We start from the raw sequence: 22,010 nt of genomic DNA on the forward strand, positions 1-22,010 counted from the left end.
TCTTTGCTCCAATGGAGCCTTGGCTGCAGGAGGGGAAGAGAGAGACAGAGAGGAAAGCGCGGCGGAGGGGTGGAGAAGCAAATGGGCGCTTCTCCTATGTGCCCTGGCCGGGAATCGAACCCGGGTCCTCCGCAAGCTAGGCCGACGCTCTACCGCTGAGCCAACCGGCCAGGGCTGTTAATGTCTTTTTATGTAATGTTTAACTTATCATTTTTAAACAGTATCGTTCAATATTAAGTCACCAAAACCAGAGTAACAGATATTACTATTGATTAGCCTAACAGTAAAATTACAGAATAAAGTATGCTCAACAAATGCTTAAAAGTCAATTGTAAATAATATAAAGAAAGGGAGTCATATCCTAGAACTCCTGAAAATCTATTTTTTTATCATGCTCTTTACTTAATAATTTCTTTTGAACGTTAATGTACAGTTATTCAGCAGTGGAGACTCTGGAATCCTAAGGAGACACCAAACTTGTTTCTCTTGCGAACTTCTACCCTCTTTTATTTGATCCAGCTAATAATGCTGTTTTTTACTTTTTCCAAAAGTTTATATAGACAAATATGGACCCTCAAGCCCCTCAGTGAGATCTTCTGAGCATGGCTTTTAAGGTCTATAATTACCAAAAAAGGAAAAGGCAAATAGAGCCCAAAAGAGATCAGGAAAAATACTGGCTCTTGGTATACGCCCTTAAATGCTCCAGCAGCCTGAAGGGGCTTCATAGGATTCCATCAGGACCCTGCTTCAAGAGTGGAAAAAAAGGTCATTGAGCTAAGGCCTGCCAGGCTTCTCGGCCCCCACCAGGGACATGCCATTGCTGTGAAAAAAAAAATATTGGAAGGTATGCTGCCCTCTTACTCCTCGAATAGAGGGTTCAGTCTCTTCTAGTCCTGCTCCAGCTACCTGTGACTTGACCTTGCCCAGCCTGCTGGGACTTGCCACTGAAGGCTAAAGGTGCCCAGGGCTGTTAGCCCCATCTCACCTTACTGTGAACAAGCCTAGGGTATTTCTTCCAAGTAGCAGGTAAACTAATCTCATTTCTTGTAAACACAAGGGCCACTTACTATGCCTTGCCTGAGTATTCAGGTTTTATTTATCCCTCGAAGATCTCTATTAATAGTCTTATTTTCTGCTGCTTTGTTTAATGTATAGTGTCTCCTTTATTCCTCTTCTCTCAATGCCCATGCCTATTTTAGGCTGGGACCTGCTTCTAATTTAGACAAATCTACCTCTGCCACCCCCGCATAGTGTATCCCAGGGGTCTCTTCACCATGCCACAATTGCAGAGCCCCAGGGAAAGCCCCCCTGGGTTCATCTCTCCAGTTTAAAGAAAACAAAAGCTCCATCTCCATACGTGCTGCAGATGGCTTTTCCAGTCTACCTGAATCATTGCCAGCTAGAAGCAGTGGTCACTGGGACTTGGACTCTAACTGCAAAGTGTAGAAATATGACCACAACTCCAAAGCCCTGTGGACTTTTCCTGAATTTGTATGACTCCTGCACCTTGGGACAGTTCTCAGACTGAAGTGGAGATTAGGTTACATTTGTAAATAATATTACCCAGTAATAGTGTCAACATGGACTTAGGTAAATTACATTAACATGTTAAGGACATTTAAGAGTGTAAGAATTTAATTTTAAATCCTGTTGTATTAGTTAAGACTTTGCTTAATAATCTGATATGCTTTGGTCACTTTATTGTATTAGAACACATTATAGTATTTGTTAACATTAGCTGTTTTAATTTTGTTATTTATTTTATACTTTTTCCAGTTTGCCTCAAAATCGAAACACAGGAATTCAAAATTCAAATTCGTAGAACAATGCTACCCAAAACCAGAGGGGTTTTTAAGAACTTCACTAAAACCCTTGTTACTAAAGGTTTCTTCAAAACCAATTACAAAAAGATCTTGCCAACAGGAAAGAAATAATTTAAGAAGCCAGACTTAGAATCTATTACCGAAGGCATAATACCTGAATATTTAGTTTGTGTCCAAGTGAATACTAAGCAAAATAAGGAAATTATACAAAGAAACAGGAAGAAAAGAGCTTTCCCAGATAAACATTTAGAAATAGACTTTAATAAAATGATTGACAAATAGGTAAAAGCTTTTCCTACTGGAAGTAGGGCCACAGTGACAGTTGTTAGGAAGTTGCTGTGTTGAATTCTTTCCAGGTTTAGCTTGCCCATTCTGGTGTTAGACCTGCATTTGTGTCCAGTCTCACAGCTAGTAGGAAAGGAACCCAATATTAATTAGAAACTAATTTGAAGTTTCATTGTGCCCACAGACCCCAAAGGTTCAGGGCAGGTAGAGCATATGAATGGGACCTTAAAAGAAACTCTGGCCTGGCACAGTGGCACAGTGGATAGAGCATCGGACTGGGTTGTGGACGATCCAGGTTCGAGACCCCGAGGTCACCAGCTTGAGCGCAGGCTCGTCTGGTTTGAGCAAAGCTCACCAGCTTGGACCCAAGGTCGCTGGCTCAAGCAAGGGGTTACTCGGTTTGCTGAAGGCCCGCAGTCAAGGCACATAAGAGAAAGCAATCAATGAACTAAGGTGACACAACAAAAAATTGATGATTGATGCTTCTCATCTCTCTCCATTCCCCTCTGTCTGCCCCTACCTATTCCCCCCTCTCTCTGTCTCTGTGAAGAAAAAAAAAAAAAATACACCTCTAAATTGTTTGTGAAAACTAGCCAACCTCACTCCCATACCCTATATAGAGAAGAATTTATGCCTTTTGAAATAATGGTTGAAAAACCACCCTTACTACCTGTTGGGCCGATAAAATATATTATGTTCACTTTGTTAAAGATGGCACTGCCCACATGGAAGCCCATCGCCCAGGTGATATTAATCTGTGTTGGGGGCGGGCTGTGGGCAGGCAGGATCCTTGTAGCCTGGGGCTTGGTTTTAGGACTAAGCCTTTCCCATCCTTTTTGATGTGGGGTGGTACAATCCCATCATGCCTCAGATAAGTTACTTTGTATTCAAGACTTTCCTATTTGTATATTGTATTAAAGGTTTGGATTTCTACACGATAAAATGGGGGCAGAACGGGAGCTTGCTCTCTTGGTTCCTGAGATTAGCATGAGAGAGCAGAGAGGAGAACAGAGAAAGGCCACGTGGAGGAGGCCAGGAGAAGCAGCCAAGATGGTGCAGTGTTGAGTGAGAAGCCAGTTAGTGCAGAGTTTGTGCAGGGAGAAGGAAGGAGATGGGGAACAGATGTGAATAAGTCCGGTGAGCTAGGATCCTTTGATTCTAGTAAACTCGGATAAGTCAGTAGCTTTGTGAGCACTGAATTTGAGTGGGTTTTGGAGCCCAGTGTGTGTTTACTTGCCCGCCGGGTGCAAGCTAGGATTAAAGATGATGGTCCACCAGTTTTTAGCTCCGTTGTTTCTTTACCGACTGTCCGAATCCAATGTGAACCTGCATGGGCCAGGCTACTATAGTGGTGGCCTGGCTACTGGCTTTATACTACCAAAACTCAGAGAAAAAATAAAAGCTGAGTTAAATAACCACTCCTTCCTTAAGTAATTGCAGGGTCTGCAGGTTACTCTGCAGACTGTCCAAAAGACACTTCCAGCACTGCCAGGATATCCAGTACATCTTTTCAGCCTGGGGACTTAGTTTGGGTAAAAAAGTACATCACCCAAGGACTGACTTTCACGTGGACAGGTATCCTAAACACTCTCACTGCTGCCAAGGTAGAAGGCATGCCCGCCTGGGTCCACCATAGCTGGCTGCCTGCAATCCCAGCAGAGATACCCTCGTGAACAGCGGAGACTGACCTCACCAAGTTAACCCTCAGAAGGACGGCATACCCTACTCCAACCACAAACCAAAAGCTGGTTGGTCTACGTACGGCTAATACATGAAGAAACTCACTAAAGACTCCCTTTTAATCAGATTTTGGGGAGAAAGAAAAACTAGGGTAAAAAAAAAAAGCTAGTTTAATTGTCACTGAAAGTTAAAAATTTTTAAATTAAAAGTCTGACTAAAAGTAAATTGTTATAAAAACCAGTTAATTTTATATAAGTTGCAAAAGGTTTGGACAAGTTTATAAGAAATTAATAACATTTGTTTCCTTAATGATTACTGCTACCTGTTATAAACTAATATTCCTACTCAACAGCCTCATGCTCTATCATTAAATTAAGTCAAAGATTTTACTTAGGATATAAAACCAGTGGGGAATGTAGTAAGATACCAAAAAGCTGCAAAATTGATATTGATATTTTAGGAGGAAAGGTCAGGCTTTCCTGTCCCATCCTTCCTTTGGGGAGGGGAGGGAGAAGAATGTACAAGTTTCTGGCTTGCAAGGACAATGAGTCATTTAGTTTTAATCCTAAAATAAAGGTTAATTGAGGAACTTCTTCTCCTTCAATAAGATACAGAATTTACATACCACCCTACATTGATTGTGGTTCCTCCTTCCTTCCTGAAGTCCTGAGAGTAACATACTGCTAGGCAAAGGAGGAGATAGACATTGAAAGATTTGTAAATGTCTTTGATTGTACTACCTTGAAAGTTTTAATGTCTCTATGGATCCCCTAAACAAATGTAAGCTTGCTAATAATTGTGTCATGATGTCATGCTTCCCCCCAACCTGTGTATTATCAAGGGTATATAATCAGCCTCTGAAATGTATTTGGCACACATGATTTGGGTCTGCAAATGCCCTGTGTCAGCTATATGCAGCCAGTATATTTAATAAATCTCCTCCTTTAATAAAACCCTTCAAAACTCATATGGACTTGGTATCTCTACATCAGGAGTAGTCAATCTTTTTATACCTACAGCCCACTTTTGAATCTCTGTTATTAGTAAAATTTTCTAACCGCCCACTGGTTCCACAGTAATGGTGATTTATAAAGTAGGGAAGTAACTTTATAAAATTTATAAAGCAGAGTTACAGCAAGTTAAAGCATATAATAAAATTACTTACCAAGTACTTTCTGTTGGATTTTCGCTAAGTTTGGCAGAATAAATCTTTATAAAACAACTTACTATAACTAAATATTTGTATTTATACTTTGGTTGCTCCGCTACTGCCCACCATGAAAGCTGGAACACCCACTAGTGGGTGGTACGGACCAGGTTGACTACCACTGCTCTACATAAACCCGCAGAAGTGAGGTACAGTACTTTTCAGCATCTAGGGTACAGTACTTTACAACAGTGGGAGCCTTTCATTCCAGGAAGAACTAGAGATTTTCCGGGTTGTGGAAAGGGGAATGCAGCAGGGCTTTGGGAATTCTGCATGAGAGGGAAGCAGTCTTCCCTATCAGTTTACTTCCAATCTGCTGGTAAGACACTAATAAACGGAATGGACCACCATTTTTTGGCTCCACTGTTTCTTTACTATCTGCCCGAATCCAATGAGAACCTGCATGGCCATGATAGCAGTGGCCACTGGCCATACACTTGGGAATTAAGGTCAATAGGATTGATTGATGGCTTCAAGAGGTACTTGTGACTTCAAGGTTTCCCATTTGTAAAACTAGTGATGCCATTTGTTGAGATAATGAATAATAGAGATTTGTTGCTGTTATGGTCGGTTGCTAGAGATAAGTATATCACCTTTTATGTTATTAGTTCTGTATGTTTTTAAGTTAGCCAAGTAAAATGTCTAGTAGGCTCTTAGCTATACAGATTAAGGAGATCAAAGAAAAAACTGAGACAAAGATTGCCTTTGTGAGTTATTAGTGTGAGTAAAACTGGACCAATAAGAACAGAGGACATTGCTCAGGAAGAAACAGAAAAGAGAGGGAGGTAGTAATACGGAACAGAGCAAAATAACTCAACATTTAATAATAAAAAGAAAACTGCAAAGCAGACTTGGAAAAAACCAGGGGAGAGTGTAATGTCATGGACACAAAGAGAAATGTTTCAAGGAAGACCTAGTCAGGCTGCTTTACAAAGTGCAGTAAAGTTGAATAATAAAATTGCCACTTGGGGCCCTGGCCAGTTTGCTCAGTGGTAGAGCATAGGCCGGGTGTGTGGATATCCCAGGTTCAATTCCCAGTTGGGCACACAGGCGAGATGACATCTGCTTCTCCACCCCTCTCCATCCTGTCTCTGTCTCTCTTCCCTTCCTGCAGCCTTGGTGCTGGGGATGGCTCCATGGAGCCTCCACCTCAGGCACTTAAAAAAACCAGTTTGATACAAGCATGGCCCCAGATGGGCACAGCATCAGCCCCAGATGAGGGTTATCAGGTGGATCCCAGTTGGGGTGTGTAAAGGCCCTGAATAGCAACATAGAACAGACACAAAGTTCAGTACCCTGAGGCAAAGCCACAGTGGCTCCACTGACAAAAGTACTGAACACCATGCTGAATCAGCACAATAGAGACAGACTTAGCAATTCTGATTAATCAACAGGTGGGGACATTTGAGCTTCTTTGCTTGCCCTTTAATCTGCTCTAAGAAGGTTCCCCTTCCTGGCTTCCTCATTCTTGTCCCTACTTCCTGACTTCCTCATTCTCTTCTCTCTGCTTCCTGACTTCCTCATTCTCTTCTCTCTGTTTCCTGACTTCTTCATTCTCTTCTCTCTGCTTCCTGACTTCCTCATTCTCTTCTCTCTGCTTCCTGACTTCTTCATTCTCTTCTCTCTGCTTCCTGACTTCCTCATTCTCTTCTCTCTGCTTCCTGACTTCCTCATTCTCTTCTCTCTGCTTCCTGACTTCCTCATTCTCTTCTCTCTGTTTCCTGACTTCTTCATTCTCTTCTCTCTGCTTCCTGACTTCCTCATTCTTGTCCCTGCTTCTATTTTGTATCATTAAATACCCATGGGGACTGGGGGTCAAGGCATGTCATGAAACCTGTATAGGGGATTGTGAGGTGGTCTCCCTAGTCCCTCGGTGCCCTCCATGTGGTCTCTGAGTAGTCACTGTCTCCGCAACAGGAGCGCATATATGAGTTGTAAAGCCAGTAATCAGGGCCAGAGCCACCATCAGAGCAGCCTTCTGGCCCATGCAGGTTCGCATTGGATTCGGACAGTCGGTAAAGAAACCATGGAGCCAAAAACTGGTGGGCCATAACCTTTAATCCTACCTTGCACCCGGCGGGCAAGTAAAAATACACACTGGGCTCCAAAACCCAGTCACACTCAGTGCTCACCAAGCCACTGACTTATCCGAGTTTCCTAGAATCAAAGGTTTCTAGCTCACCAACCTTATTCTCCTCAGTTCCCCATTTTCTTCCTTATCCCAGATACAAACTCTACACAGACTGGCATCTCACTTAGTACTCCGCCATATTGGCTGCTTCTCCTGGCCTACTCCACGTGGCCTCCTTCCGCTGCTGGCTCTACTTTCTCTGCTCTCTCATGCTAACCTCAGGAACCAAGCGGCAAGTTCCCGTTCTACCCCCATTTTATAGTGTAGCTTCACAACCTTTAATCCAATATACAAAATAGGGTAGTCTCTAATACAAAGTCACTTCTCTGAGGCATGATTGGATTGTACCGCCCTACAGCAAAAAGGGTGGGAAAGGCTTAATCCCAAAACCAAGCCCCAGGTTACAATGATCTCCAACACACATTAATATCACCTGGGCGACGGCTTCCTCGTGTTATCTTTAACAAAGTGAGCATAATACATTTTATCTGCCCAACATGAGTCTATCTCCCCTCCTCTCACTTGGAAAAAAGAAAGAGAATGCTACTTAGATTTAGTGACATCCAGATGTCATTAAGGAACTTAGTGAGGAGCCAATCTGGTAGCATGATTGTTGGACAGATAAAAATATGTTATGCTCACTTTGTTAAAGATGGCGCTGCCACGGGGAAGCCCATCGCCCAGGTAATTGTTTGGGATGGCCGTAATTATATTAATGTGTGTTGGGGGAGGGCTATGGGCAGGCAGGATCCTTGTAGCCTGGGGCTTGGTTTTGGGACTAAGCCTTTCCTGCCCTTTTTGATGTGGGGTGGTGCACTCTCATGAGGAATCCCATTATGCCTCAGATAAGTGACTTTGTATCAGAGACTTCCTTGTTTGTATATTGGATTAAAGGTTTTGGTTTCTACACTATAAAGTGGGGCAGACCAGGAATTTGCTCTCTCTTGGTTCCTGAGATTAGCATTAGAGGAGAGAGCAGAGAGGAGAGCAGAGAGAGGCCACGTGGAGGAGGATAGGAGAAGCAGCCAAGATGGTGGAGTGCAGAGGGAGAAGCCAGTTTGTGCAGAGAGAAGGAGATGGGAAACAGAGGTGAATAAGGCTGGTGAGGTAGAAACCTTTGATTCTAGGAAACTCGGATATCCGTCAGTAGCTTTGTGAGCACTGAATGAGTGGGTTTTGGAGCCCAGTGTGTGTTTTTACTTGCCTGCCAGGTGCAAGCTAGGATTAAAGCTAATGGCTCACCAGTTCTTGGCTCTGTTGGTCAAATAAGTTTGTAAATATGATATATATGTTTGCTCGCTTGTGACTTATATTGGGTGTAGGGGACAGGCTATAAGCAGGCCAGGTCGTTGTAGCCTAAGGTTTGGTTTTGGGACTAAGCTTTTCCCCACACCCTTGACTGATTGTATGATCTGGGTGGTGCACTCTCATGAGGAATCCAATTATGCCTTGGATAAGTGACTTTGTATCAGAGACTTCCTTGTTTGTATATTGGATTAAGGGATTTTGGTTTTCTACACTATAAAGTGGGACAGACCAGGAGCTTGGACACACAGTTCCTGCTATCACAATTGCAGGGGCTTCCCTGATCCCTTGCCCTTCATGGGAAGAGCTGGTTTTCTGCTTTTCCCTTGTCTTCTTTTGTGGTTTGCCTGTCTTGGTGAGACACCAATAAATAGGATGGCCCCCCGTCCTCTGACTCCGCCGTTTCTTTATCGTCTGCCCGAATCCAATGGGAACCTGCATGTGAATGGCCACGATGGCGGCTCCTGGCCTTACAACTGGCATAGTTTCCGGCAGGATTCAGAGATTGGTATGGAGCCACCACCCTTGATGGGTGGGATAGAGTACTGGTTGCTGCTCTGGCTCCCCATGGCTGTCCTTTTAGGGGCCATGGGCTACATGTTTTTTACTCAAGAGGAAACTGCCCGAGGTCAAAAGCTTCAGTATGAATTGCAAATAGAACGGCAGAAAAGGCTGGAATTGGAGCGAGCACTGGAGAAGGAATTACGGGTTCGCGAGTTGCAGTTTACCCTGGAAGCTGAACGTGTTCACCGGCAGTTGTTGGAGAAACAACTGCGGATTCAAGAGCTCGAGTCTCAGCTTCTGGCCAAAAGCCAGCAGCCACAGGAGCCTAAACGGTCACCAAAGGAGCAGCAGCATCCGTGCCGGTGGATTGGCTTTGAGTCAGCGGGAGCAGGCGCTTGCGACTCCTCTTCTGAGGATGAGAAGGCTCAGGCTGAAGCTGCCATACGCACACTGAGAGCCCGACCAGTTGTCACCAAGAAGGTAAAAACCCAGCAACAGAGTCCCTCGGGGGCAGCCACAGCCTCCTGTCGAAATAATGGAACACTCTGTGGTCCGGCCCTATACCCAGGCAGAGCTGATGGAGTTGGGGGCACAATTTAGGCAGAAACCTACTGAATCCCTGGTAGCCTGGTTACTACGATTATGGGATATAGGGGTGGATGGCATCATGCTCTCCGGAACAGAGATGGAGAATTGGCCGCCATTACCACACACTCTTCCTTGAGGCAGCGTCTTCAGAACTGCCATGGCAACCCAGGAGACCATACCCTATTAGAATGGGTGATGGCTGCCATTCGTATGGTCTGGCAGAATGCTGGAGAACTGCCGGGGGCAATGAGTCGGTGGCAGTGCTACAGTGAGTTAGTAAAGGTCCTTCGAGAACTAGGTATGAAGAATGCTGTTTTCAACCCTGGGTCTCGTGGGCCAGATGAGGAAGTGTTTACGGCCAAAATGAGGGAATTTGTCCTTGCTAGCGCCCCGTCAGCCCTTTTTGGGTCACTTGTGGCTATCTTGGGCCCCTATGTGGGGCAGCCCATCAATGCAGTTACACAGATGGTAGCAGATTTGGGAGAGCTGGAGGCCGCTCGGGATCATAAAGCAGTGAGGGCTGCTGCCTATGTTTCCCCCCCAACTAACAAGGGAAATGGGCCTGTAAAGGTTACCCGAACGCAGATGTGGGTAGACTTGATTGCGGCTGGAGCAGATAAGGGGAAATTGGATGGCCAGTCTAATAAAATTCTTTTGGAGCTTTGGCGGCAGCTTAAACCAGAACAGAAGTTCCAGCCACTGAGACGAAAGGCCCCAGCAGCTACCAATAAAACGTTTGGTGCGCGCACAGCTCGGTTACAAGATTATATGATAGAGACGGCCGAGGGAGAGGGGAACTCCCAAGACCCATTGTACCAGTTTGAATAGGAAAAAGACCGAGGGACCCGTCTAACGGGGATGGGTGGGGACCGGAGGCCACATGTGGAACTGGCTATCCACTGGTCCCCTTCCAATGTACAACAGGTGTTGGCCTTGGTGGATACAGGTGCAGAATGTTCCCTTCTCTATGGAAACCCAGAGCGGTTTGCTGGGACCCCAGTGGCCATTGACGGTTATGGGGGCCAAACTGTTCAAGTGAAGCCAATAACTATTCCATTGGGGATAGGGAGACTGCCTCCTAAGCCATATAAGGTGTATGTATCTCCTATTCCTGAATATATTTTGGGGGTAGATGTCTTGTAAGGACTGTGGTTGGAAACTACAGCTGGGGAGTTCCGGCTGCGGATCAGGGTTGTGAAGGCAGTATTGCGGGGACATGCATCACATTCCCCTTTGCAATTACCCGTCCCTCGGCGTGTGACTAACACCAAGCAGTACCGCCTGCCAGGTGGTTATGAAGAAGTCACAGGGACAAATCCTTGAACTAGAAAAGGTGGGGATCATCCGGCCAGCACACAGTCCTTACAACTCCCCCGTATGGCCTGTGCGCAAAGCAGATGGGACCTGGAGAATGACAGTAGATTACAGGGAACTTAATAAAGTTGTTCCCCCTTTGCACGCTGCTGTTCCCTCGATAGCTAACATGATGGATCGGCTAAGCCATGAGTTGGGGACATACCACTTTGTGGCAGACTTGGCCAATGCTTTTTTCTCTATTGATATAGCCACAGAGAGTCAAGACCAATTTGCCTTCAGTTGGGAAGGGACACAACGGACCTTTACAGTGTTACCCCAGGGCTATTTGCATAGCCCCACCTTGTGCCATGGGCTGGTGGCTGCTGACCTGGCTAAATGGAAACAGCCAGAGGTAGTCCGCATGTACCATTATATTGATGATATTATGCTAACTAGTGATTCTCTTTCAGAATTGGAGCAAGCAGTCCCTACCCTGCTATCCCATTTGAAAGCATGTGGCTGGGCAGTTAACGAGAACAAATTACAAGGACCTGGGTTATCTGTTAAATTCTTGGGAGTTGTCTGGTCGGGTAAGACAAAAGTTATCCCTGACGCAGTTATAGATAAGATTCAAGCATACCCCGTGCCCACTACGGTAAAACAGTTACAGGAATTCTTAGGTTTGTTGGGGTATTGGCGAGCATTTATACCGCATTTGGCTCAGTTACTACGCCTCTTGTACAACCTTATTCGAAAGGGGGTTCGTTGGGATTGGACTGAGCAGGCGCAAGGTTCATTTGCAGCTGCTAAGAGAGCTGTCAAGGTGGCACAGGCCTTGAATGTGTTTGATCCTGCCAGGCCCTGTGAGCTGGATGTTCATGTAACCTCAGAGGGGTTTGGATGGGGCTTGTGGCAGCGGACAGAGCGCCTACGGCAACCTATTGGATTTTGGTCCCAATTGTGGAAAGGTGCTGAAGTTCGTTACTCATTAGTAGAGAAGCAGCTGGCAGCTGTGTATGCTGCCCTCCTGGCAACTGAGAGTATTACAACCACAACACCAGTTACAGTCAAAACAACATACCCTATAGCTGGATGGGTGAGAGATTGGGCAACTAAACCACGTAGTGGTATGTCCCAAATGTCTACCCTGGCCAAGTGGGGTGCCTATCTGCAACAACGCTGTGCTCTTAGCACCAGCTCATTGAGGGCAGAACTGCAGGAAGTCTTGGGTCCAGTCACCTATGCGACCTTAGAGTCAGGTGCAACTGGGGCTCAGGAGGCAGAACCTGAGGTCAGTCCCTACCAGGAGGGGCGGGTGCCCATCCCCGAAGATGCCTGGTATACTGATGGTTCCAGCAGGGGCCAACCTGCCAAATGGACGGCTATCGCCTTCCATCCGGCCACTGAGACTATTTGGATGGACACGGGTACAGGCCAAAGCAGCCAATGGGCAGAATTAAGAGCTGTTTGGCTAGTTGCCCATAATGAACCTTCACCTCTGGTGATCTGTACTGACAGTTGGGCTGTCTATCGTGGACTGACCCTTTGGATTGCTACTTGGCACATTAACCAGTGGATGGTAATGCACCGTCCATTATGGGGTCAGGCCATGTGGCAGGACTTATGGGAAATAGGACACCAGAAGCAGGTGACAGTATATCATGTCACAGGGCATGCCCCTCTGGCCCATCCTGGGAATGATGAGGCAGATACGTTGGCAAGGGTGCGATGGTTGGAGACTGCACCTGCAGGTGATGTGGCACAGTGGCTCCACCGGCGCCTGCTCCATGCAGGACAGAAAACTATGTGGGCTACGGTTAAGGCTTGGAACTTGCCTGTGTCCTATGCAGAGGTACTTGCAGCCTGTGAGCAATGTGCAGTATGTTCCAAGGAACACCCTCGGAGACCACTGGTGTCACCTGGACAGATCCAGAGGGTTCATGTCCCACTGACACGATGGCAGATAGACATCATTGGACCCTTACCAAAGTCAGAAGGGTACCAGTATGCAGTCACTTGTGTAGATACTGCCACCGGGCTGCTTGCTGCTTACCCCGCTCGTAACCCTGACCAGAGGGCAGTCACACAGGCTCTGGACCGCCTGAGTGCTGCATATGGGCGACCGCTGGTCCTTGAAAGTGACAATGGTACCCACTTCACTGGTTCAACGGTGAGGCAATGGGCTCAAAAGCTGGGGGTGGACTGGAAGTACCATGTTCCCTACCACCCCCAGGCTGCTGGTATCATTGAGCGTTATAATGGACTCTTAAAGCAGGGACTGCGACAGGAGGGGGGCACCGGCTCTCTTACTGGATGGACACGCTGCTTATGGACAGTACTTCGGATTTTGAATGAGCGACCTCGACGGGGAAGCCCAGCTCCAGTAGAGGCCCTCCTGCATCGGACAGCTGCCCCTATTCAGTTGCAGATACGCACCAAGGACATTTTACTCAAGCCAGGTTTCGGACAGCAGGGCAACGTGCTCTTGCCTGCTCCAACAGCCCTTCTTAAAGGACAATGGCTTCAATGGACTTGGCCCTGGACTGTACAGGCCCCCCATCTGAGATGGGTGGCCTTGTTGGCACCATGGGGAAAGGGGTTAGAGGTGGACCTCCAATTAACTCCTTGGGCAACCAGCACCTGGCCACCTAAGGTAGAAGTGTATTATCCCTTGAGTGCTCAAGGGGACAGCATTTTGAAGGGCACCTTTGTAATTTCTTTATGGCCAATAATGAGTTCCCCTATTTTACTACACATAGAACCAGCAGATGCTGGTGTATTGGCCAATAAGGTTTGGTATGCCCGCTCAGGGCGGCCTCTGGTGCCAGCTACGGTGCTGTCTGCAGACAAAACTCTGGCCTGTATTCTGCCAGAGGGAAAAGATTTGCCTCCTTGGTGCCACTGACAGCTCTCTCATTTCGCCCATAGTTTTTGATCTATTAATCCTATTGCTGTAGTTGGTACTATTTCTGTTTATGCAATGTATCCTACTCCTTGCACAGTGACCATCATGGAAGATGCCTGTGGTTTAGATTGTATAAAGCGAGCAAAAGGGGTGGAATGTTGCTCAAATAAGTTTGTAAATATGATATATGTTTGCTCGCTTGTGACTTATATTGGGTGTGGGGGACAGGCTATAAGCAGGCCAGGTCGTTGTAGCCTAAGGTTTGGTTTTGGAACTAAGCTTTTCCCCACACCCTTGACTGATTGTATGATCTGGGTGGTGCACTCTCATGAGGAATCCAATTATGCCTTGGATAAGTGACTTTGTATCAGAGACTTCCTTGTTTGTATATTGGATTAAGGGATTTTGGTTTTCTACACTAAAGTGGGACAGACCAGGAGCTTGGACACACAGTTCCTGCTATCACAATTGCAGGGGCTTCCCTGATCCCTTGCCCTTCATGGGAAGAGCTGGTTTTCTGCTTTTCCCTTGTCTTCTTTTGTGGTTTGCCTGTCTTGGTGAGACACCAATAAATAGGATGGCCCCCCGTCCTCTGACTCCGTTTCTTTATCGTCTGCCCGAATCCAATGGGAACCTGCATGTGAATGGCCACAATGGCGGCTGTTGGGCAGATAAAATGTATTATGCTCACTTTGTTAAAGATAACATGAGGAAGCCGTCGCCCAGGTGATATTAATGTGTGTTGGGGTGGGCTAAAGGCAGGCGGAATCCTTGTAGCCTGGGGCTTGGTTTTGGGATTAAGCCTTTCCTACCCTTTTTGATGTAGGGCGGTACAATCCAATCATGCCTCAGAGAAGTGACTTTGTATTAGAGACTTCCCTGTTTTGTATATTGGATTAAGGGTTTGGATTTCTACACTATAAAATGGGGACTGAATGAGAGCTTGGCTCTTGGTTCCTGAGATTATCATTAGAAGAGAGAGCAGAGGAGAGCAGAGAAAGGCCACGTGGAGGAGGCCAGGAGAAGCAGCCAAGATGGTGAAGTGCTGAGTGAGATGCCAGTTTGTGTAGAGTTTGTATTTGGGATAAGGACGGAGATGGGGAACAGAGGAGAATAAGTCTGGTGAGCTAGAAACCTTTGATTCTAGGAAACTCAGATAAATCAGTAGCTTTGTGAGCACTGAATGTGACTGGGTTTTGGAGCCCAGTGTGTATTTTTACTTGCCCGCCGGGTGCAAGCTAGATTAAAGACTATGGCCCACCAGTTTTTGGCTCCATGGTTTCTTTACCGACTGTCCGAATCCAATGTGAACCTGCATGGGCCGGGCTGCTCTGATGGTGGCCCTGGCCTTGGCTCCTGGCTTTACAGCGGCTCCTGGCCTTACAGGCTCCATTGTTACATTGCCATCTGTTCGAATCTAATGCGAACCTGCATGGGCCAGGCTGCTGTGATGGTGGCCGTGGCTACTGGCTTTACACTGATAGAGCAAAAGCGAATTGGAGATTGAAATATACTAAGTGGGAAGTAAGGCAATGGAAATAACTAGTCTGGTTGTGAAGGGAGCCAAGTTAAGTCTACTGGTGAAGAGCAGTAAAAGTGCTAACATGGTAAAAGTGGGTTTTAAGGTTGTTGTTTTTTTAAAAAAATTGAGTGATCTAAATATAGATAAAAGAAAAAGAGTCAGAAGGTGAAGCTATAAGACAAGAGAATGAACAGTATTAGATTTCTGAAGAGGCAGATGGGAATAAGATCCAGAGGGCAGAGGGAAGGGCTACTGTGGGTCAAATAAGTTTGCAAATATGATGTATATGTTTGCTTCCTTATAGTTTGCATTGGGTGTGGGGCACAGGCTATAAGCAGGCAGGGTGCTTATAGCCTAAGGCTTAGTTTTAAGACTAAGCCTTTCCCACCCTTTTGATACTAAGATCTTCTCAAAACTAAGCTTTTCCCCACACCCTTGACTATTTCATGATGTGGGGTGGTGCACTCTTATGAGGAATCCCATTTATGCCTCAGATAGTGGCTTTGTGTCAGAGATTTCCTTATTTGTATACTGGTTTAAGGCTTTAATTTCTACACTATAAAATAAGGGAAACCAGGGGCTCTCTCTCTGGGTTCCTGAAATTAGCATTGCAGAGGAGAGGCAGCCAAGATGGCGGAGTGCTGAAGGAGAAGCCAGTTTGTGCAGAGAGAAGGAGATGGGGAACAGAGGTGAATAAGGCTGGTGGGGCCTTTGATTCTAGGAATACTCAGATGAGTCAGTGGCTATGGGAGCCCTGAATGGAAAAGGAAGTGTTTTCCACTGTGTGGATGCCAGGTGCGAGCTAGGATTAAAGGTAACGGCCCACCAGTTCTTGGCTCCCTTGTTTCATTACCGTCTGTCCGAATTAAATGCGAACCTGCACAGGCCAGGCGGCTGTGATGGTGGCCATGGCTACTGGCTTTACAGGTACCCTTGGACAGGACAGAAACTTCTCCAATGTCTCAGGAAGAAATACGAGGGAATGAAAGCACTTGTAGGTTAGTTGTGTACATCTGTCAGCAGGAAATTAAAGGATATCTTGTCTGGTGGCTTTAATTTTTTCTGAAGCAGAAGGCAAAATCCTCTACTAAAAGGAAAGTGGAAGGATAAGATTTTAAAACAGTGACAGTTTAAATAGTTGCCCAGCTTTCTTTCTTTTCTTTCCTCTTTTCCTTTCTCTCTCGCTCCTTCCTTCCATTTCTTTCCCTCCTTCTTTTTTTCCTTCCTTCTTCCCTTCCCTCCTTCCTTTCTTTCCTCTCTTTCCTTCTTTCTCTTTCTTTCTTTCTTTCTTTCTTTCTTTCTTTCTTTCTTTCTCTCTCTCTCTCTTCCTTTCTCCCTCTCTTCCTCCCTTACTTTTTTTTAGTGAGAGGAGGGAAGGTAAAGAGACAGACTCCCACATGCACCCTAACCATGATCCACCCAACAACCCATCTGGAACCAATGCTCAAATCAACCAAGCTATTCTCAGTGCCTGAGGTCAACGCTTGTACCAACAAAGCTATCCTCAGTGTCCAGGGCCAACTGTCAAACCAACTGAGCCACTGGCTATGTGAGAAGACAAGAGAGAAGTGAAAGAAGGAGGAGAAAATAAGCAGATGGTTGCTTCACATATTTTCCCTGACTGGGGATCGAAACCAGGATGTCTACACAACAGGTTGATGCCCTTCCCACTGAGCCAACTGCCCAGGGCCTGGGATGTTTATTTCTTGATTGTTTTAACATTATACCATTAACTCTTTTCCCTTTTACTATATATCCACATTTAATTATAGTTTTCTATTAATAAAATAACTGCATCAACAACTTCTTTGATCAGAATACCAAATTCATCTGTGCTGTTATAACCATCACATTAACAATCCATCTATAATGCTTCCTATTAACTACTGTTTAAAACTTAAAAGATTCGCCCTGGCCGGTTGGCTCAGCGGTAGAGCGTCGGCCTAGCGTGCGGAGGACCCAGGTTCAATTCCCGGCCAGGGCACACAGGAGAAGCGCCCATTTGCTTCTCCACCCCTCCGCCGCGCTTTCCTCTTTGTCTCTCTCTTCCCCTCCCGCAGCTGAGGCTCCATTGGAGCAAAGATGGCCCGGGCGCTGGGGATGGCTCCTTGGCCGCTGCCCCAGGTGCTAGAGTGGCTCTGGTCGCAACATGGCGACGCCCAGGATGGGCAGAGCGTCACCCCCTGGTGGGCGTGCCGGGTGGATCCCGGTCGGGCGCATGCGGGAGTCTGTCTGACTGTCTCTCCCTGTTTCCAGCTTCAGAAAAATGAAAAAAACAAACAAAAAAAAAAAAAAAAAAAAAAAACTTAAAAGATTCATGTATCACCTTTCATGATGAATTTCAAAACCATCCCATTATGTTTATATAGTACACAATCGTTTATCAAATTTAACCTGCACACATCTAGAAGATATACCATTTGTTTAGAGAATTTTTTCGACATTTTTTTTTCTTTTCCAAATGAGAGGAGGGGAGGTAGAGAGACAGACTTCTGCATGCACCCCCACCGGGATCCACCTGGCAACCCCAGTTTGGGGCCAATGCTCTGTGCTCTGCCGACCTGGGGCCATGCTGACAACAAGCTACTTTTAGTGCCTGAGGCAGAAGCTCCATGGAGCCATCCTCAGCGCCTGGGGTCGATGTGCTCAAACCAATTGAGCCATGGCTGTGGAAGATGGGGTAGAGAGTTGAGAGGGAGTTAGTGAAGAAGCAAATGGTTGCTTCTCCTGTGTGCCCTGACTGGAAATCAAACCTGGGACATCCACATACTGGACTGAAGCTCTACAACTGAGCCAACCAGTCAGACCATCTAAATTATTTCTTAACTGCAGTATCCTGTTTGAAAAGGTGGTCTCAACAATCCTTCTCATCTTTGTACACACTGCCAATTGCATTGTGATTTCCCTGTTCCCACCATCAGAAATGTAGTCTATTTCCTTCCATACCAATAATATGGGCTGACCCTGTGATATACTTTAACCTATAAAATTCCAGCAAATAACTTCCTAACACAGATTTAAAGAGCCCTTGGAGCTCCCACTATAGCCTTCTTGGAATGTGGTACATGAAGAAGTCCAACTAGCCTCCTGGACGATGAGAGACTACAGAGAAAGAGGCCTATCCAAAAGATAGAACAAACTCCTAGACATAAGCATAAGGTCATTTTAGACCATCTAGCCCCAGTCAAGCCATCACATGAATGCAGACATATGAGGAACCCTAGATGAGATCAGCAGAACTGTGACTAGACATCCACTCAAATTGCCAATCCACAGAATCATGAGCAAACAAAATTATTTTTAAACCACAGTCTGAAACAGTGACCTAATTTTAGTTTCCCTTTTCTATTTTAAAATTACAGAAAAATATAGCAACTTAGCACAATCCTCATGGGAAAATCATAAATAATCTAATATTTACATATCACATTATTTATATTATAGCTAAACTTAAAGCTTCTTTAAAACAGTATTACCAGTCCCTGGGTGGTTGGCTCGGCAGTAAAGTGTCAGCACAGTGTGTGGAAGTCCCGGGTTCGACTTCCGGTCAAGGTACACAGGAAAAGCGACCATCTGCTTCTCCGCTCCTCCCCCTTCCCTCTCTCTCCCCTGCTCCTACAGCCATGGTTCAAATGGTTCAAGCAACTTGGCCCCAGACACTGAGGATGGCTCTGTGGTCTCACCTCAGATGCTAAAATAGCTCAGTTGCTAAGCAACAGCAGAAGCCCCAGATTGGCAGAGCATCACCGGGTAGAGGGCCCGGTGGATCCTGGTTGGGGTGCATGCATGAGCCTGTCTATATGTCTCCTAACACCCCACTTAAAAATAAAAAAATGCCCTGGCAGGTTGGCTCAGTGGTAGAGCATAGGCTCAGCATGTGGAAGACCCAGGTTCGATTCTCGGCCAGGGCACACAGAAGAAGCGCCCATCTGCTTCTCCATCTCCTTCCCCTTCTCCTTTCTCTCTATCTCTCTCTTCCCCTCCCACAGCCAAGGCTCCACTGGAGCAAAAGTTGGCCCGGGTACTAGGATGGCTCCATGGCCTCCACCTCAGGCACTAGAATGGTTCCAGTTGCAGCAGAGCAACTCTCCAGATGGGCAGAGCATCGCTCCCTGGTGGGCATGCCGGGTGGATCGTGGTCAGGTGCATGCAGGAGTCTGTCTCTTTGACTCACCACTTCTCACTTCAGAAAAATACATCCACATACTGGACTGATGCTCTACAACTGAGCCAACCAGCCAGACCGTCTATATTATTTCTTAACTGCGGTATTCTGTTTGAAAAGGGGTCTCAACAATCCTTCTCATCTTTGTGCACACTGCCATTTGCATTGTGATTTCCCTATTCCCACCATCAGAAATGTAGTCTATTTCCTTCCATACCAATAATATGGGCTGACCCAGTGATATACTTTAACCTATAAAATACAAAAATATATATGTGTGTGTGTGTATATATATATATATATGTACATACATATATATATATATACATATATAATCAGAGTAGAAGTCTTGAGGGTCAGCCATTCATTCATCCATTCATTCACTTATTTATTTATCATATACTCTGTGTCACAATCATACCAGACACAATGACCATATATTAGTGAACAAAAGGGATAAAAATCTATGCCCACATTGGGGAGTTATAGGCAACCAAATTCCAAAATATGTGTATCATATTTTGATATATTAGTATTATAATGACATCTATAATTTTCAAAGAAAGAACAGGTAAAAATGTGTGTAGAATACTAATAATATTCACTCTTACCCTCATGCCAAGCACCAAGAACCCAATCTCTTCCATTAATGGGTACTTGCTGACCTGTTGCTGAATCTTCTCAGATGAGGCAAAAGGATCATAGCTTTTTCGCCCTATCTTTACATCCATTATACAGGGCTTATTAAACTTATGGGTCACATCTTCCAGTTTTAGGTATAAATCTGTTATTAAAGAAAAACTTTAATTAGTGATAGGTAAACATATTAATACTCAAGTAACTTCCAGAGGAAACAAAATAATGAAAACTTCAAACTGAGAAAAAACTTAAAAAACAATTTCAGTGTCAACAATTAGTATAAATATCACAGACAAAGTCATGCTGGAGGTGGATTAAATAATACTCAACCATAAGCAAAAGGTATGAAGTAGATACAAAGTTTCCAAGGACATCAAAAAGGCAATAAAGGTAAAATCACATAATCCCACTGTATTATCTTAAATTAACCACTTTTAAAATTTTGGTGTTTATCCCTTCAGACTTTTCTCAATTTCAAATTTTCAGTCAGGCTTGGATGTCAGAGTAATGGCAGCATGAGGGAAACTCCTGATTTCTCCCCTTGAAATTTCAACATATTGAACAACTATGATGTAACGAAGGAACCCCAACTGGTCTCGCAGGGGCGCCTGAAGGATTTGTGCACCAAATGGATTAAAGATTGGACGGGTTGAAAAGGGGGGACAGAAGATAAAACAGATTCACAGTCAGCTGTAGGGAGGAGACAAACCTGGTGTGACTAGGGTTTTTTTTCTCTGCTGCACCACAGGGAGGAGTAAAACTCAAGCTGTTTGGATTTTCTCTGATGGGTATAGAAAGGGAAATCCAGAGTGACTGGGTCTCCTTCTGATGGAAGCTGAGGTGAGATAGAGGGGCAGAGAGGGAGATAAACCAAAGGGGTCAGAGCATGGAGACACAGCCAGTGTTCCCAGGTGTGTCTATAGCCCACACTTGGCAGAGACAAAGAAACTTATATTTTGGACCCCCTGCCTCCCTCACCTCTTGGTACTGAATGGCAGAGACAAACCCCACAGCTAGCTCTCCAGAGCCACTCTGTCCCTGAAGAACAGAGGTGCTTCACGTCTGGTCCCCAGGTCTGTGGAGACATGGGGAGGAGCACCTGGAAGCCTGAGATAGCCATTGCTCAAGCTGTAAAGCTGAAAGCCTAAGCCATGAAGCCCTCACAACATGCCCCACCCACCAAAGTAGCTGTGGCCCCATCTACATCACTGAAACAGCAACATTTCGGCAAAGAACAGCCCAAAATCTTACTTAACAAAGCTAAAACTTGCAAACAGCAACACCTATTGAAAGAAATCTCTCAAAACCGAAATTCATTTTTCCATTTTTTTCTTCATTTTCTTCTTTATTCCAATTCTTATTACTATTCATTTTTTCTTTTTCTCTCTTTTCAATTTCATTTTCTTTAATTTTTATATATTTTATTTTTTTATGGGTGCATTTTTCTTTTTTTTGGTTTTAAATCATTTTTTCCTGTGGTTTTTTTTTTTTTTGTCTTAATTTTTTAAACCTTTATATAGTTATTGTATTTTTTTAATTTTTCATTTTTAAGTGGGTTTTTTTGTTGTTAGGGTTCCTAACAATACCACTCTCAAATGCCATCATGGAAGAAGAAATCAAATACCATGGCTATACAAGGCAGAGATGTAGTTCAGAAAGAAAATCAAAGATCTCCGGAAAACTCAATCACATGGAAACCTTGAAGTTAAACAATAGAGAATTCAAAATTGAAGTTCTGAAAATACTCAACGAGATGTGAGAAAACACCAACAGGTAAGTTAATGAGCTCAGAAAACAAAACAAATACCTCACCAAGGAGGTATTTGAAACTCTAAAAACTGAGATGAAAAATTCAATATATGAACTGAAAACTGAGGTAGCAAGTTTAGCAAACAGAACAGAAGAAAGAATCAGTGACATCAAAGACAGGCAACTAGAGATGCTACAGAGAAAAGAGGAG

At 45.0% G+C, this 22,010-nt stretch overlaps 1 protein-coding gene across 2 annotated transcripts in view; it reads right to left on the bottom strand.

Annotated features, from left to right (window-relative positions):
- IPMK (inositol polyphosphate multikinase) overlaps positions 1–22,010 on the bottom strand; it is a 74,528-nt gene that overhangs the window by 15,163 nt on the left and 37,355 nt on the right. Inside the window, exon 4 of one of the 2 annotated variants that reach the window (XM_066348117.1) lies at positions 20,077–20,195. In XM_066348117.1, the coding sequence (XP_066204214.1) occupies positions 20,077–20,195 (119 nt within the window). Of the gene's footprint in view, positions 1–20,022; positions 20,196–22,010 lie in introns of both variants that reach the window. The other variant, XM_066348116.1, reaches the window with a different exon arrangement.

The sequence above is a fragment of the Saccopteryx leptura genome, chromosome 9, assembly GCF_036850995.1.
Source record: "Saccopteryx leptura isolate mSacLep1 chromosome 9, mSacLep1_pri_phased_curated, whole genome shotgun sequence".
Lineage (NCBI taxonomy): Eukaryota > Metazoa > Chordata > Mammalia > Chiroptera > Emballonuridae > Saccopteryx > Saccopteryx leptura.